This window comes from Thamnophis elegans, chromosome 6, assembly GCF_009769535.1.
Source record: "Thamnophis elegans isolate rThaEle1 chromosome 6, rThaEle1.pri, whole genome shotgun sequence".
In the NCBI taxonomy this organism is placed as follows: domain Eukaryota; kingdom Metazoa; phylum Chordata; class Lepidosauria; order Squamata; family Colubridae; genus Thamnophis; species Thamnophis elegans.
Window position 1 is genome coordinate 50,580,181 of NC_045546.1, and position 14,917 is coordinate 50,595,097.

Consider the following 14,917-nt stretch of genomic DNA (forward strand, 5'->3'; position numbering starts at 1 on the left):
AGGAAGATACAGAATATTTTGAAACATGGGGAAATCATTTTATCTATGGTTAAATAACAGAAACAGAAGTTAAAATATTTAAAATTATACGTAAGCGAAGGATTAATTTTACCATGAGGGTTTATTATGATATGTTTGTTATTGATATGATTTAATTTTAACAATTAAGTATTAATATTATGTAGAGAAAATACTGTTGTTATATGATCACTACTAATGTAGTGATGATGATGACAATTGCTCAAATTAACTGTAACCAGACAACACACTGTTTATATAGACACTGAAATTGCTGCTCTTTCCTTATTTGAAAATAGATTGGAGCCTCCTTTTCCTGGGATTCCGCTCAAGAACGAACAGAGCAGCTCCAAGGTGTTGCAACCAGGTGCTAAATTCATACATTCCAGAACATGAAACAGCTGTCCTGGTAAACAGGAGGAGCTCTGCTTTGCTTTGTGAGAGGACCAAAATGGGCCCGGAGCTAACATGTATACATACTTCCATTTTTTTCAGTTTCACCTTTTTTCTTTTAATCTATTTTCTTCCTTTTTCTTTTCTTTTTGTTCCATTTTTAATGTTTTATCTAAATTATCCAAATAAAACATGAAAAGGAACAAAAAGAAAAGGAAAAAAGAGATTAAAAGCAAAAGGAAGAAAGTCTTGCTTTTTTTTCTTGCTTTGTTTCTTCAAGCAAAAGTAAAAAGCAAATTGTGTACATTTTAATCTTAAAACTGTTGTCCTAATAAGTTTCCAGGTACATTATACTGTAGATATTAAAACTGTTTCAAATGTGTTTAAAAATTCTAGCTATCAATCATATCATTTCTTTATAGAATGTCTAACAAAAGGAAACTAAACCCCAAACCCAGTTACTTCACCGTTTAATGTTTTGTTACACTATGTATAACATACTGAAGCAGATTTTCACCAATGTGACTGACCTAAGTATGCCTATCCTGATTAAAGAGATTATACATGCAGTATTAAATTAAAAAAATTACTGAATCTGAAAATCGAGTCATGGCAACTGGATTTATTTTTGTTAATTTGTGATGTTTCACTGCTTAACAATGTAACTTCCTCAGTCTAAGTACCTGGATGACTGAGAATCTTCATCAAAATATTAATACTGAGATTTTATTTAAGCAACTCGCTTATAGGGTAAGCTGAGAATTATTTCCAATTATTTTTTCTTTCCTTATAATATATGAGCCCATCTCCCTACAACATCCAGGTGGCAATATCTAATACAATTACAATCTAACAAAGGTTAAACATCATTATTTACACTTTGAGAGAGGATTTTCATAGCTGGGTACCTCTTTCTTATCTCCTGTTTGTTCTGCAATGAGCTGATCAAACACAGCTCCATATTCTTCATGGATTTTCTGCATTTCATTGATATGGCTAGCAACCTTGTTCATTGTTTTTATGGCCACTAGAAGACAAGCAAAGATATAAAAAGATTACAGCAGGTTTGACCTGATTATATTAGTAAACATGAAAAACTCTTTTCTGTCATAGTCTTGAAAAATCTATCATGTTCATGATATTATATTATCCTATATTGGTTAGGAGGATTTTCTTTTGCATTACTACCTAAGTCATTTTTAGTATTCTGATCGTCAACTAAATGGAGATGTCTACTGAGTCTCTAGTAAACAAAGGAACAGCAGTTAAAGTGAATAAGCTGCATTTTTAACTACAGTCTCATAAAATCTAAGGATTACAGGTTTTAACAATGGTTCAAAGTTAGAATAGCCTTGAAAAAAGTTATTTGCATCCTGTTCTCACACTTATGATGATCATACCAAATTTCTGTTATCACACTGCATGTCCTTGTTAACTTACACTTTGACCATTATTGATGCATATAAAACTGAATGCTCTGCATGTATTGAAGCAATGTAATACACATCTAAATATCTGGTACACATAACCAAAGTGTCCTATTGGGTGCCTTTATATGCAGTCATAAAAGATAACACTTGAACACTTTTCAAGCAAAATCCCTAAAAATATGCAATTGAGGTTTCTGCAAACTTATTTATGTATGAAAACGTACAATAAACATTTCTACATCCTAGCCATCATCTTTATCACAGAGTCACTGATGCTCCATTCTTTATATACTTTCAGATACATTAATATCTCTTACAGAAGTTGGTAACTTTCTAATATGTTAAGAAACTTTATCAGAAACAATGGCAAAACAAAAAGTATCAACAAAAGAAAAGTTAGAATAGTTTACCATCAAGGTGATAATGTTCTTCACTATCAGCATCAGTGAGAGTAAATAGTTCTTTCAGCAAAAGAGGGTACTTCAATATCCTCTGGATTGGTTTGATGAGGTAAGACTCTAATGTTGATGAATGTTGTCTTCTGGGATTCTGGGCATCTAAGAATGCTTTAAATGCTGTGTCTGTCTTAGCTATATTTTGAAAATAAAAAAGATATCTCAAGAAATAATGTTTTAACTAGCTCTACTACAGAATATTTCTACCATATTATTTAGCTGTTCATTTCTGTAAGAGGCTCTCAAAATAGCATTAAGAAGTCTTTTTAAAAATATGGTCCTTAAGATTCCTGAAGCTCTTAGGGGTCTACAAAAATAAAAATTATCTGCCAGTCTCCATCAAACAATTGTGAGAAGCAGTAGCAGCAGTAGGCACATCAATTTTAATTTTTAATATGGTAAATATTGACATATGCAACCCATACAAATAAAATAAAACTCATGATAGGAATTGACAGACCCATCCATTGGGACTGAAAGCACATTGGACTAAAATGCTCTCCGTGTTCACTTTATGTGTGATATTGTGTGACTTTTCATCTCAGGAAGGCCTTAAATTCAAGTTCATTTCATATGAATCAGAACTTAGCTTATACATGTAAGCCAGAGTCAAAATGAGTCACTACTTTCCGCATTTTGAGTAATTGTTCTTATTGAAATAAAAATGTTCAAGATGATATTGTATTGTGATAAGCAGATACAAATTATAGGTAAAACTTATTCCAGCTTTCATCTTTAAAATGCGAATGATCCTTTCTGGTATATTAAAGTAAAGAAATGGCCATTGATCATTCAATACATAAAGTAGTCAAAATGATGTAGTTTAACTTTGATCTACTACTTGTGTATAAATAATGCCAAGAGGTCAACTAGTAGTAAATAATCATACTGGGCGGAATAGGAAGAAAGGAAGAAATTCATGTTACGTTTACTTTTTTCTTTACTTTTTTCAACATAAAAGAAATCAGGTTCTCACATTTCATGTTGCTGAAAAGTCATGGAACTTAAATGTCTTCCATTTCACAGTATTTTTCAACTAACCTTATCTAATGTAACCTTTCTTACAGTAATATGATTAGAGAAGTGTAAAATTAAAAGGTATCTTAGCTGCCATGAAGTACGGCTCCCTACTACACTTAAAGCTTTCAATAAAGAATTATTGACAAAAGGATGCCTCGTTCACTCTCTAGAAAAGTAGAATTCACCTTTCCTATTTGTCTTCTGAAGTTCCAACATCAACTTGACCTTCACACACTGAGACAATTCTGAATTTTGAGAAACATTACACTATATGGAACAGAGAATGTTGTGTATATTCCACTCTTACCTTTCACTAGGACTTTTGGAACCTTGGTGTGGCTTGCACAGAAGGCACTATACAGCTTGAAACGGTCAGCATAATACAGGAAGGACCCACCCAAGGAAAACAACACTTTCTAGGATTAAGAATATATAAATCAGAATGTTGAAATAGATTTGGGGGGTGGGGACAGGCTGCTGACCTTAGCATCATAAAAGAAATTAAATATTTTCCAACTAATAATTGACAATTTTTGACTTCATATTTACTAAAGCAATGTTTTTTGTTTATACATTCTAAGAGACAGAGGGTGAGAAAGATCACTTAAAATATTAAATACAAATTAAACATCAAGATATACATTTGCAATAGTGGCAAGCATCTGTAGCTTGGATGTAGGACGAGGGTGAAGGTTCGTTCTCTGAGCTTGTGGGTTGGTTTACAAATGTTCCAAAATGTTCAGAAACCAACCCACAAGCTTGGAGGACAAACCTTCACCCTCATACATTCTTACTAAAAGCAGACGATATTGCATAGAATTGGGTCACTAGGAAGTTCCTCTTTATTAAACTAATCTTTAAAAGAATATGATTGATATGGAATTTTGGGGCATTCTCTTTCCCATACATGGGAGAATTTTCCATTTAGGAAAAAAGAACTTATCCCACTGTAGAATTCTCCCCTACTTCTACATGGAAAGTGGGAGCTTTTCTGGGTAGCTGCATTGTGACAGACATCAGCTCCTAGATTTAAAATCTTACACAAAGAAAGAGATTACTGTAGCTAGGCTGGTCTTGTTATTTATTTAATGCATAGTCCTACAAGAAACCCATAGCTGTGGATCAAATATCATTCAAACATGTCACCTTATTGAGATCAGATGAACATTTTAAAAGCTAAATTAATTAAATTGCACTGAAATCATAATCACAGTGAATTGTGGAATTTGCACCCATTGCCCTATTGTAAATTACTGCCTACAGTAATACTAAATGCCATTTTTTAATGCCGCTGGTGTTTTTTCAGCCCTGTTTTTTACTCCTTCATTTGAAATGATAGACAATTCCTGATAAAGAAAAAAAGAAGTGTCAGAGGCTAATAGCTTTCACCTCCACTCCTTCAGCAGGAACTTTAACTACTTTCCTCCTGCTTCAGTGAGTTCAAGCTACAATTATAATTCAGAAACGTTGCCTCAATTATTTCGTAGGCAATGGTATGTTAGAGTTGCTGAACTAAGACTTCAGGCAGCAATGTTTTTGCCGCTAATCAAAAATTTACATAGAATTAAATATATAGTTACGTATGCCTTTACAGGAGTTGCAATTATTCTTTGTTGCAGCTTGCAGTACTAATGTACTTTATTTTTAAGATTTCATTCTCATCAAAGTTGCATCTTAATAAATGATTGCAAAAACAAATTTAAAAATGTGAAAACATGTTTATATGATTATTCCGTTATTAATAAAAGAATTGCAATTAAAGGCTTACTTTAAACTGGTCAACTTTTTCAAGCTTTTCCAAATCTGGCACCAATCTTATTCCATCTTCAAGCGTTTTCAAAAACTCTACTTGAAATGCCACCATTTCATTCAGATTCCCAAAGAGAACATCAAGCTAGTAAGGAATAAAATATAAAAATCATATTTTTCATAAAAAACAATAACAAAATGTAGGTGCTATGTTAGCCAAGTTTGGCTTTGTTAGCCACTTTAAAAAAATTACTGAAGAATTTCAGGAAAATTGGCTCTTAGAAGTATATATATAAATATACTGTATCTTTTTTTATTTTGACTAACAAACAAAAGATACTATACCTCTTCCTGAGTAAGGAAAATTTCTTTTTGTAGTGGTTTCAGGTATCTCTCCATTAGACAATTTAAATCCTGAAAATGAAAGATTATACTTTTAGCAGTTTTCAATGAGAAATTTAAAAACTTCAAATTCCAAATACCTTTGCAGGATTTTCAGTCAGTTAATATCCATCATTAATGCTGGATTTGGAACTTTCTTGAAGCATCTATTGGCTACTGTCAAATAAATTCTGTGTTAGATAAAGCATATTGCTTTGATTTGGCATGGAATAATTATTGTATTTTCTTTATTGGAGCATTAATCTACTTCATAGGGAATGCAGGGGTTCTTTTCCCTACTGCAGCCAATTAAAAGTTGCCTGATATAAAGACTCAAATAAGCATCTATATAACTTGAAAAGTAATATGACAAATATTAACCTAAAAGTATCATGAATCATCAAAGGGCAAAAGGAAAAACATTGCTATTGAAAACACAACTTGGAAACCTTAAATCAGCCTTTACTAATGTAAAACTAAATACTCTGGAACTGCAACTCCCAGAATTTCCAGACATCTTGGGAGATGTCTAGTTGGGGAAGGCTGAAGAATTTAACATATTGCATTTATCACAGTAGGGTACATTTTGGGAAAACATTAAAGTAGATTTAGAAAGTCAAATAATATTATTTTAATATTACCAAGATTTATATTTGATGTCTTAAAATTGTCTCCACTTAATAAACATGATAAAAGCAAGAGCCATGAGCAATTCTTTTCCGGTTCAAAACTTTATACTGTTTTTTTAAAAGGGGAATAGTATATTTGTTTATAAAATTTATTGCCCTCTCATGTTACAGCATGGTAACTTTAGTTTAGGTAGTTAGAGGTTTGTGTTTACTTTTTTTTTAGGGCAAAATGGATTTCTCTCTCTCTAATAAAGAGGCTATTGAACTTACTTTTAAGGACTTGCCAAGTCACAAGGAAAGATCAGTCATTAGAAATATGCATCCCTGATATGCATTAAGAAACACAGGTGGTCCTTGCTTAATAACTGCTTATTCAGCAACCATTCAACCTTACAACAGCACTGAATAAATAGTATTTATGACTGGTCCACGTAGTTGTGATTGCAATATTTCCAGTGTCACGTGATTGTATTCTGGGTGCTGGGGAACCAGCTCTCAAGTATGATATTACAACATCCCACAGTCATGTGACTGCCATTTGCAACCTTCACTGACAGTTGCCCACAAAAAGGTCAGTGGGAAAACTGCCAGGAGGTTGCAAATGGTGACACATGATGTCACGTTTAATAATGGCATAGGATTCATTTAATAAGTATTGGAACTGCCATTTCTAAGTGGCATGGTCATAGGAAATCACACGTTATGACCATGTCACTTAGCAACAGAAATTCCAGTCCCAATTTGTTTTTAAATGAGGAATATCTGTAGTATTTAACTTTTTATTTTATATTTGAGATCCACAACTTACACCCTTTTCTTCTGCAGTTGCCAACTGTACTCCAATCAACCCTTATCAACTGGTTATTATAAACAGGACTATACTGAATGCATCAAACTTTAGATCCTCTATTAGCAGAGTAAAGGACAGAAAACCCTCATTCTAAAGAAAGAGAGGAAACTGTGAGCAGCTTTGATTTTTCTACTGCTAACAAAGAGGCACTCCTGTTGTACTCCAAAGGGCTTCTTCAAAGAGCTGATGGCAGCAGAATAAAGAGAGAATAGGAAAGAGATATATCAAAGCACTCAGTTTTTTTTTCTTTAAAGATATGATGTTTAAAGAGTCGGTGTTATCTTATTTCTGCTTAAGCTGAAATTAGCATGACAGGATAGAGGAAGAGAAGAGCAGGGATGATACACGTGAGCATTATGGGTTAACTCTAGAAAAATGCTAGAATGAGTCATGTTTGTGACTATTTGTCTACACTTCTTGACATGCAAATTAACACATAACAGGATATTACCTTGACATATGTGCATTCTGTTTCAAGCAGTTCACAAATAACTTTGCGCAGTTTATCAGCATCAGTTAGCTGTCTTGTAGTGGATTGCTGAGGTCCAGTAGATTCCTGAAGGGTCACATTAGGGTCAGATGGAGTCATCTCATGAAGACTGCAACAAAAAGCAGCAACCTGTTCTGTAGTCTATAAAATTAAAACAAATGATTATTTCCAGAATTCATAATGACATAAATATAATTCTTTTGAATTATCCAGCTTAAAGTACATTTTCCTGTTCTAAGAAATGGAAATTAAACAAACTGTGACATATTGTACCAAAACTTAAAAAATATGAATCAGCAATTGATTCCAGAACACCCATGTCCATATCCATGATGTTATTCCATAGGAATAAGAACTGTTAGGTAAAGCATGTAAAAAGTAGTAGTAAGCAAAAGAAATAAAAAGCAGCAGGCAAAAGGAAAGTAATTAAATTATTTATGTAAACACCATTCATTGTACATTCCATGCTTTCTCTACTTGGTTCCAGAATGGCTATACATTGCAATTTGTTCCTTAAACTTCTCATTTTTGTCTTTTTGATGAACTCTTCAGAACCATCCAACTACCATTTTTTCAGTGTTTTCCTTCCTTTCAATCCACATTCACTCTTCCCACTCCTTCATATATTTGTTTTATAGTTTTATTCTAATTCCTTCACCTTATATCGTAAATGGTCAAATAATATACTTCTTACATATTTCCTACTGGTCACTCACATTTGCATTCAATTCTTATTCATTTTGCCCACATTCATTCATGTTGCTATATCTTCTTGCTTCACTACTCTCATTTTAAAGAAACCTATTCCTACTGCACACAACCTATTGTTTATGTTTTCCTTGACGCACAATCTCTTGTTTCCACAAAACAAACAAGCATATTTTATATGCTACCATTTTGACAAATATCACTTCCTTGCAAAACTTTACATGTCAAAGAAAATATTACTTTTCTACTTATATTTGTCTTTATAAGTACAGCATTTGCATTGATAGTGTGCATAGTCAATTGCAGAGAGCCAGCCTCATGATGTGATTAAGGCATCATGCTAAAAACCATGAGACTGTGATTCTAATCTTGCCTATGGCATAATCCCAACTGAGTGACTTTGGTCCACTCACTGTCTCAAGCACAATACTTGTGAGGAAAAAAAACCTTGCAGAAAGTTTAGGTAGTCACCAGGAGTCAACACTGACTCAAAAACACCCAAAAAGTTGGTTGCAAAACAAGGTACACAATGGACCGAATTAAAAATGCCTCTTTCCTTTTCCAATACCATAATGAAAATTTTGTACTCTTACCTGACTATTAAACAATTCAATGTAAAATTTCTCAAATGTTTTAAATTCAGCTGTCTGAATGTATTTCAGGAAAATATTATTCTTTAGTAGTCTGTGCAACCTAGAATAATTTATACTAAAAGCAGAATTAGAAATAAAGTAAAATATTTTAACCCAATGAATAGCCTTTCCAAATTCTGGTGCAATCCACAAGTGTCAGGCAATAGTTACCATCAGCTGCACTAGGTAAACCAGACCACGAAATCACAAGAAGGCTATTTTTATTGAAATTAGTTGCAATAACTGAATCTTGCAATTCTGATTGTGCTGTACCTCTTCTTTCTTATACTTCAGCAGGCTAGGGAGGCATTATCTGTTCTGGACTTTAAAAATGTTTCAGCTTCTTTTGGCTAGGAAACAGTTCCAGTGTATTTCCCTCCAGGTTAAGCAGGTTCCTTACTTTCTACAGTTACTTCATCGGACATGATGGCAGGAGTAATGTGCTGATATATTTTGAGCATAAACCAGAGAAAATCCAAACTTTTCAGATATTAATCCCTCCATGGAGTCTTAGAATTGTTTATCAATCCCCCAAAATTTAATATATGAAAATAATTTAATAAATACTACTTTAACTAATAGTATTATAAACAATAATAATAGTAACAACAACAGCAAAATCTTTGGCGACTGATATTAACCACTTTGGGAAATCCTGCTTTAGACTCTTAAATTATGTATGAGCACAATAAGATAGAATAATAACCAGGAACTGTTAAATTATATAGTTCTATTATGTAGGAACTGTTAAAGTATACATTTAACATCAACTCCAAAGTAGATATTGTAGAATAACCCACATAACCCATTTTCCTATAACAGATTTAATAAAATCCAGAAATAATTTAACATTCTATATCCTCCATTTAAAAGAACAAAATATGCATTTCAATCTATGAGAGCACACTAAAAAGGAGTCTTCATTTATACAAAGTGTTTCTCTGCTGCTAAATCTTGAATTAATTTTCTATTCTTAAATGTATCATTCTCCCTGAGATTACAATTACAAATACAATGGATGGTATAATTAAGCCAATGATTATTAATGACCCAACTACTTTAAGTAAGTTGGTCATAAATCATTTACCAAAGTTTTCAATTTTTTTCCTAATTTGCTATTTTTAGAGCTTGAAATGAAACTTTACATATGGAAAACTAAATAGAAAAGAAACTAACTACTTGAGAAAGACTCCAAGCAGTCCCTGAGAAATACAAGAATTTTTAAAAGGCATAATAGCACTAGATCATTTAGAAACTGTTCCAATTAATAAATCACTTTAAAAGTAAATAACATCAAAGAAAAATTGTTTACTGCCCAAGCTTACACTAATACAACTCAGACATGCCTTAAGAAAAATTAATATTTGTCTTCTCTTTTGAACTTAAAACATTCAGCATCACTTACCTCTAAAATTGGTTTTCCATAAAAGCAAAGACAAACTCGCTGTTTTTTGCGAGACAAAGCATTTGAGCTTTAGCAGCTGGAATGAGTGCTGCAGCTGCTTCAAACTTGAGTTTGCCTTCTGCTAGCTCATTTCCACTGTCTAAAACTAGCTATCAGAAGAAAGGCTACAGGCTTATATGTCAAAGTGTAAGGAAGTCAGGGGCCAAGTGCATTTTCCTTCCTTTCCACTATGATACAATGGCAACACTATTAGTGCATTACTTCATAGGTCAGACCCAACTCTCACAGTGTAAATTCATTACATTATTGTGTTTTCAAGTAGATATGCCATCTCTCTCACAGGGATGATTTACACATACCAATGGATTTATCTTTTTGCCATTTGTTCATGCTTTGGAATATCAGCAAATATATTTTCCTGCCTCATCGTAATATGCATTAATGTGTTCTTCCCATATGGCAGCATAAATGTATGAGAAAGGCATTTCTTTTAGAAGAATGATGTTTATGTAAGGGATGAATATTGCATAAAACAACTTGGCAGTTGTATCATTTCCAAGAATCAGGATTGTATAGATTGAGAGCTGTGTTCTCAAAGAAAGCACTACTATGTCCCAAAGGAAAAGACCAGTGGACAAAAAGTGTCAAATTAAAATTAAAATAAATTAAATTAGTGAAGTTTATTTTATTTAAGCTGCATTTAAAAAGAATAAGCTTTAGTCTTGATGAAAATTCAATATTAATAACATTCCTAATAAAAATCAAACACCAAATGTGGCACTTGTATCATAAATATCATTACATAATTAACCCAAATGATGGTATTTGTGCCATCAATGCAATAACTCTAAAAACAACTGTAAGTAGCATGTGATAAAAAAATACATACAAAATAAAAAAAAATTAAAAAGATTCATGGAACTGAGACCTTTTTTCCTTAGCTCATTTGATTCTTATTACCAGATCAGCTACACGGAGACATTATTTCGAGAAGATGAAGGCGGCAGAGAGCATGCCCTGACTCCTGACTTCACCTCTCTCCAAAGGTCCATACATTGGACAGCTCAAGGACCATATTCTAATTTGCATATATAAAAGTAAATGCTCTGGAAGCAATTGAACTAGCTGTAGCAGCATATGCAAATACCTATATAGTTGTCCTTCAGACAGAACCTTCTCCTGACCCTGAACATATTGAAGATTAGATGAAGTAGGTGTTTTTGCATAACCCCATCCCTCCCATGTAAAGTTGAATTCATCAGATGAAAATTACCTTTCATATGATGCAGGGTGCCCATCTTTTTAAATTTTATTTCACATACATGTACCTTTAGAAGAATTTCAAGATAATAAACCTCATACTAAGCTATCAGATAAGAAAATTAAATGGACAAACTCATATGCTAATGGTCAGCAATTAGAAATCCATTTGTTCAGTCACTTTAATACAATTGTTGTCTTATGCTTCAGTCAAAGATAGATGGCCCTGAAATAACTTTCCAATTAAGTTCTTTCCATGAAAACTGTGGTACACCTTTACACACACACACACACACAAACACACAATGATGGTCTGCCTACGTGTGTGTAAAATTGTGCCATTCACAGAAGCAGTGATGCACTAAAAAGGGGCAATATCAATATTTGAAACTCATAGTAGTTATTATGACTCCATAGCTCTTGCACTTATTATGAGCAAGACAGAAGCATTTGGATTTTGCAGGTGATAATGAACTATAATTGAGGCACTAATTGGTTTTATTTCATATTTGTTGTAAGGCGGGAAAAATATTCTCCTGGAAGCAATACTCCAATCACATTCTTGTGAAATCAGCATGACAAGTTTGAGACAGCAGAGATTTTGCTATTTACAATGTGAAAATGAAAGTTTCACACCTTGCTTGTTTTATCACTGTCTTCAGAGGATTCCAAGATGTTCACTTCTGTCTCTTCTACAGATACCTCAATACAGTTGTCTTGATCATTGCTGAGCAAGGGTCCTGCCAGGGTGCAAAACAAGGATGAAATGGGTAACATTTCAGTACCAATACAAAAAAAGTTTATAAACAAAAAAAAAGAAATAAAAAGAAAAGAAAAATCTCCTATTCTCTTCTCTAATGGCAAGGCTTTCAAAAATATTTTTAAAACACATGATCATGTAAATAGGAGAGATTCAGATCAAAATAAAACTATAGAATTGGATATCTGGTATCCCTCCCCCTCCCTCCCTCTTCCCCTCCCCCCACCCTCTCTCAAAACAAATCCTAGGGATCAAACATGCTGGAATATATGACAAAACTGGTTTTTGAACTCCAAAGAATTAAAATAAAAAATGTGCCTACTTGTCATAGAAACACTATTGGCATTATGTTTATATTATTAGACTATGCTGCCTATTATGAATACAAGAATACTTTTGAAAGTAGATCAGAGTAAGGTTATATATATAAGTAGATCTGAGCTGAGATGCATTTTTACTCTGTTGTATATTCCATTTCATCTGTTTATAGTATTCCAATCCTGAGATATCAAAATAATCAGCTTTCAACTTACAATTGACTCTTAAAAATTTTTTAAAGCATCAATAGAAATAGCTAAAACAATGTCATATATCTGTGCTATGTCATATATATGAGGCTGTAATAACTTCATTTGATATGGAGAAGTGACCTGTCAATATTAATTTCTTAGTTGATGCTAATGAACTTTTTATAGCTATCAACACTTTCTTTCCTGTTACACAAAAATATACCACACAATAATCTGCTTCCTGCAATAGAGACATTATTTCCCCAAAAAGCTATTTTTAATATTGAGTTATAAAGAACAATCAGTAGTGCCTTCCATTCTTAAAAACATAAATTCTTTACTTAAACTATCCACTAGTAATGATTAATGCTATTATTTAAAAATACAAGCTATTCATACAATTTCTACCAACTGTAGTGAAGTACTTGCCCTATTCCATTGTATTTATTTTGTATTTATGGTTCATTTTTATTTATCTGTTCATGCTATAGAAGATGTAGCATTGACTTCAGACTATGAGCTTTCCTGCTTGGCCGCTAAAAAATAAATTATCTTTGGATTAGATTAAAGTTATGTGGACTGGATAAGGAGAGCTGACATTGATGAAAAATTAGGTAAAATATTGGCAAATGAAGATGGCAAATATAGGTCTCTTAATGTTTCCCTTGTAATATTAATTATACAGTAGTTACAAGCTTCAATAGGTTTTTTTTTCATAAAATAAAAAAATTGTTTATGGTAGTAAAAGATGAATAAATTAGATTGTGTTAGGGTTATCAGATCTAGGCTACAGAATTACAGAGAGGATTCTTTATATTAAATATTATTAGTATAGCAAACCAGATTCTTGGAAAGCAATTGAAAGTTAAAAATATAAACGCTCGGTGAAATCTTGTCCATCAAATTGAAGAATAAAGGATTTAACAATCTTAGATTGTTGTATAAAAAGTGTTTATATACTCATGGAAGAATGTATATATTACAAATCTAAGACTTTGCTTAGTGAAACTTGTCAATTCTCATCCTTCAAATTAGTTTTGAACCAAAAGAGAAGCAAAACTGAGGAACACGGTCTAGATTTAATTCACTGTTGAAACTAAATAAATCATATTATTTTAATTTTAATATATGTTTTCTTTAAAGTAAGTGTGCTTGTTTATGTCTGTATGTGTGTGTGTGTGGATATATAGATACACCTTTAAAATGTAAACAAGTACATTAAAACACTCCCATATCTAAACTAAATTTCTGGTAGCCCAAATAAGGCAGTGAGATTGACTAGTCCAATTCAAAATGAGTTTCACAACTTTCCAAGCCTTGAAGACTTGCAGCCAGGTTATTTGAATGAATGAAAGACTGACTGAACTTTTGGTTTCTACAAGGAGTATATCTGACAATTGTTTTGTTTCACTAAAGGCATGACTAGTGAATTTTGCTACTAAGATAATACATGCTATTCATATTTAAACTGGTTTTTTTTAAAAAACAAATTTCCCACTGTTATCCACACACTTACAATATCCTCTTAGTACCATGTTTCCACGAAAATAAGATAGGGTCTTATTTTCTTTTGACCCCCGAAATAAGTGCTTGGCCTTATTTTCGGGGAGGTTTTATTATTTTTGGGGTGCAGGAGGCAGGAAGCGTGGTCACCTCATGGCGGCTGCTGTATTGCAATATTTTGGGGGGAGGGCTTATTTTAGCGCATGCGCTCAAAAGCCCAATTGGGCTTATTATCCAGGGAGGTCTTATTTTCAGGGAAACAGGGTATGTGACATAGCACAAGTACACTCAGAATCTAATGCTGCCAAATATTTTGAATCCAAGTGCTTTATTGCTATGCAACAAAGATATGCTGTCAATCAAAGTTGAGGGGCCTTTTGTAGTTCCAAATGTGCTTTTTCAAGAGGCAACTGGACTTTCTGGTTTTTCTTTGAAAACGTTTCACTTCTCATCCAAGAAGCTGAAGAAGCTGAAGAATCTTCTTGGATGAGAAGTGAAACGTCTTCAAAGAAAAATCAGAAAGTCCTGTTGCCTCTTGAAAAAACACCTTTGGGGCAACCATGACCTGGATGACTGAGAATCTCCATAGGCCTTTTGTAGCTTTAAATCTTTTTGCCCCTCAATAAAAACTTTCCTGTTGAACACAAATGATGCTACATACTCTTAGCTAGCTATCTAAATAAAATAATTAATATTAGTATTTCATTTAGCTTATCTTTCCTATC

General features: G+C 32.9%; 1 protein-coding gene across 1 annotated transcript in view; it reads right to left on the reverse strand.

Moving 5' to 3' along the window:
- TIAM1 (TIAM Rac1 associated GEF 1) overlaps positions 1 to 14,917 on the reverse strand; it is a 95,519-nt gene that overhangs the window by 13,610 nt on the left and 66,992 nt on the right. Inside the window, 7 exon segments of the mRNA XM_032220358.1 lie at positions 1,320 to 1,438; positions 2,252 to 2,431; positions 3,624 to 3,732; positions 5,085 to 5,210; positions 5,411 to 5,479; positions 7,377 to 7,556; positions 12,057 to 12,160. Coding sequence (XP_032076249.1) covers positions 1,320 to 1,438; positions 2,252 to 2,431; positions 3,624 to 3,732; positions 5,085 to 5,210; positions 5,411 to 5,479; positions 7,377 to 7,556; positions 12,057 to 12,160 — 887 coding nt within the window.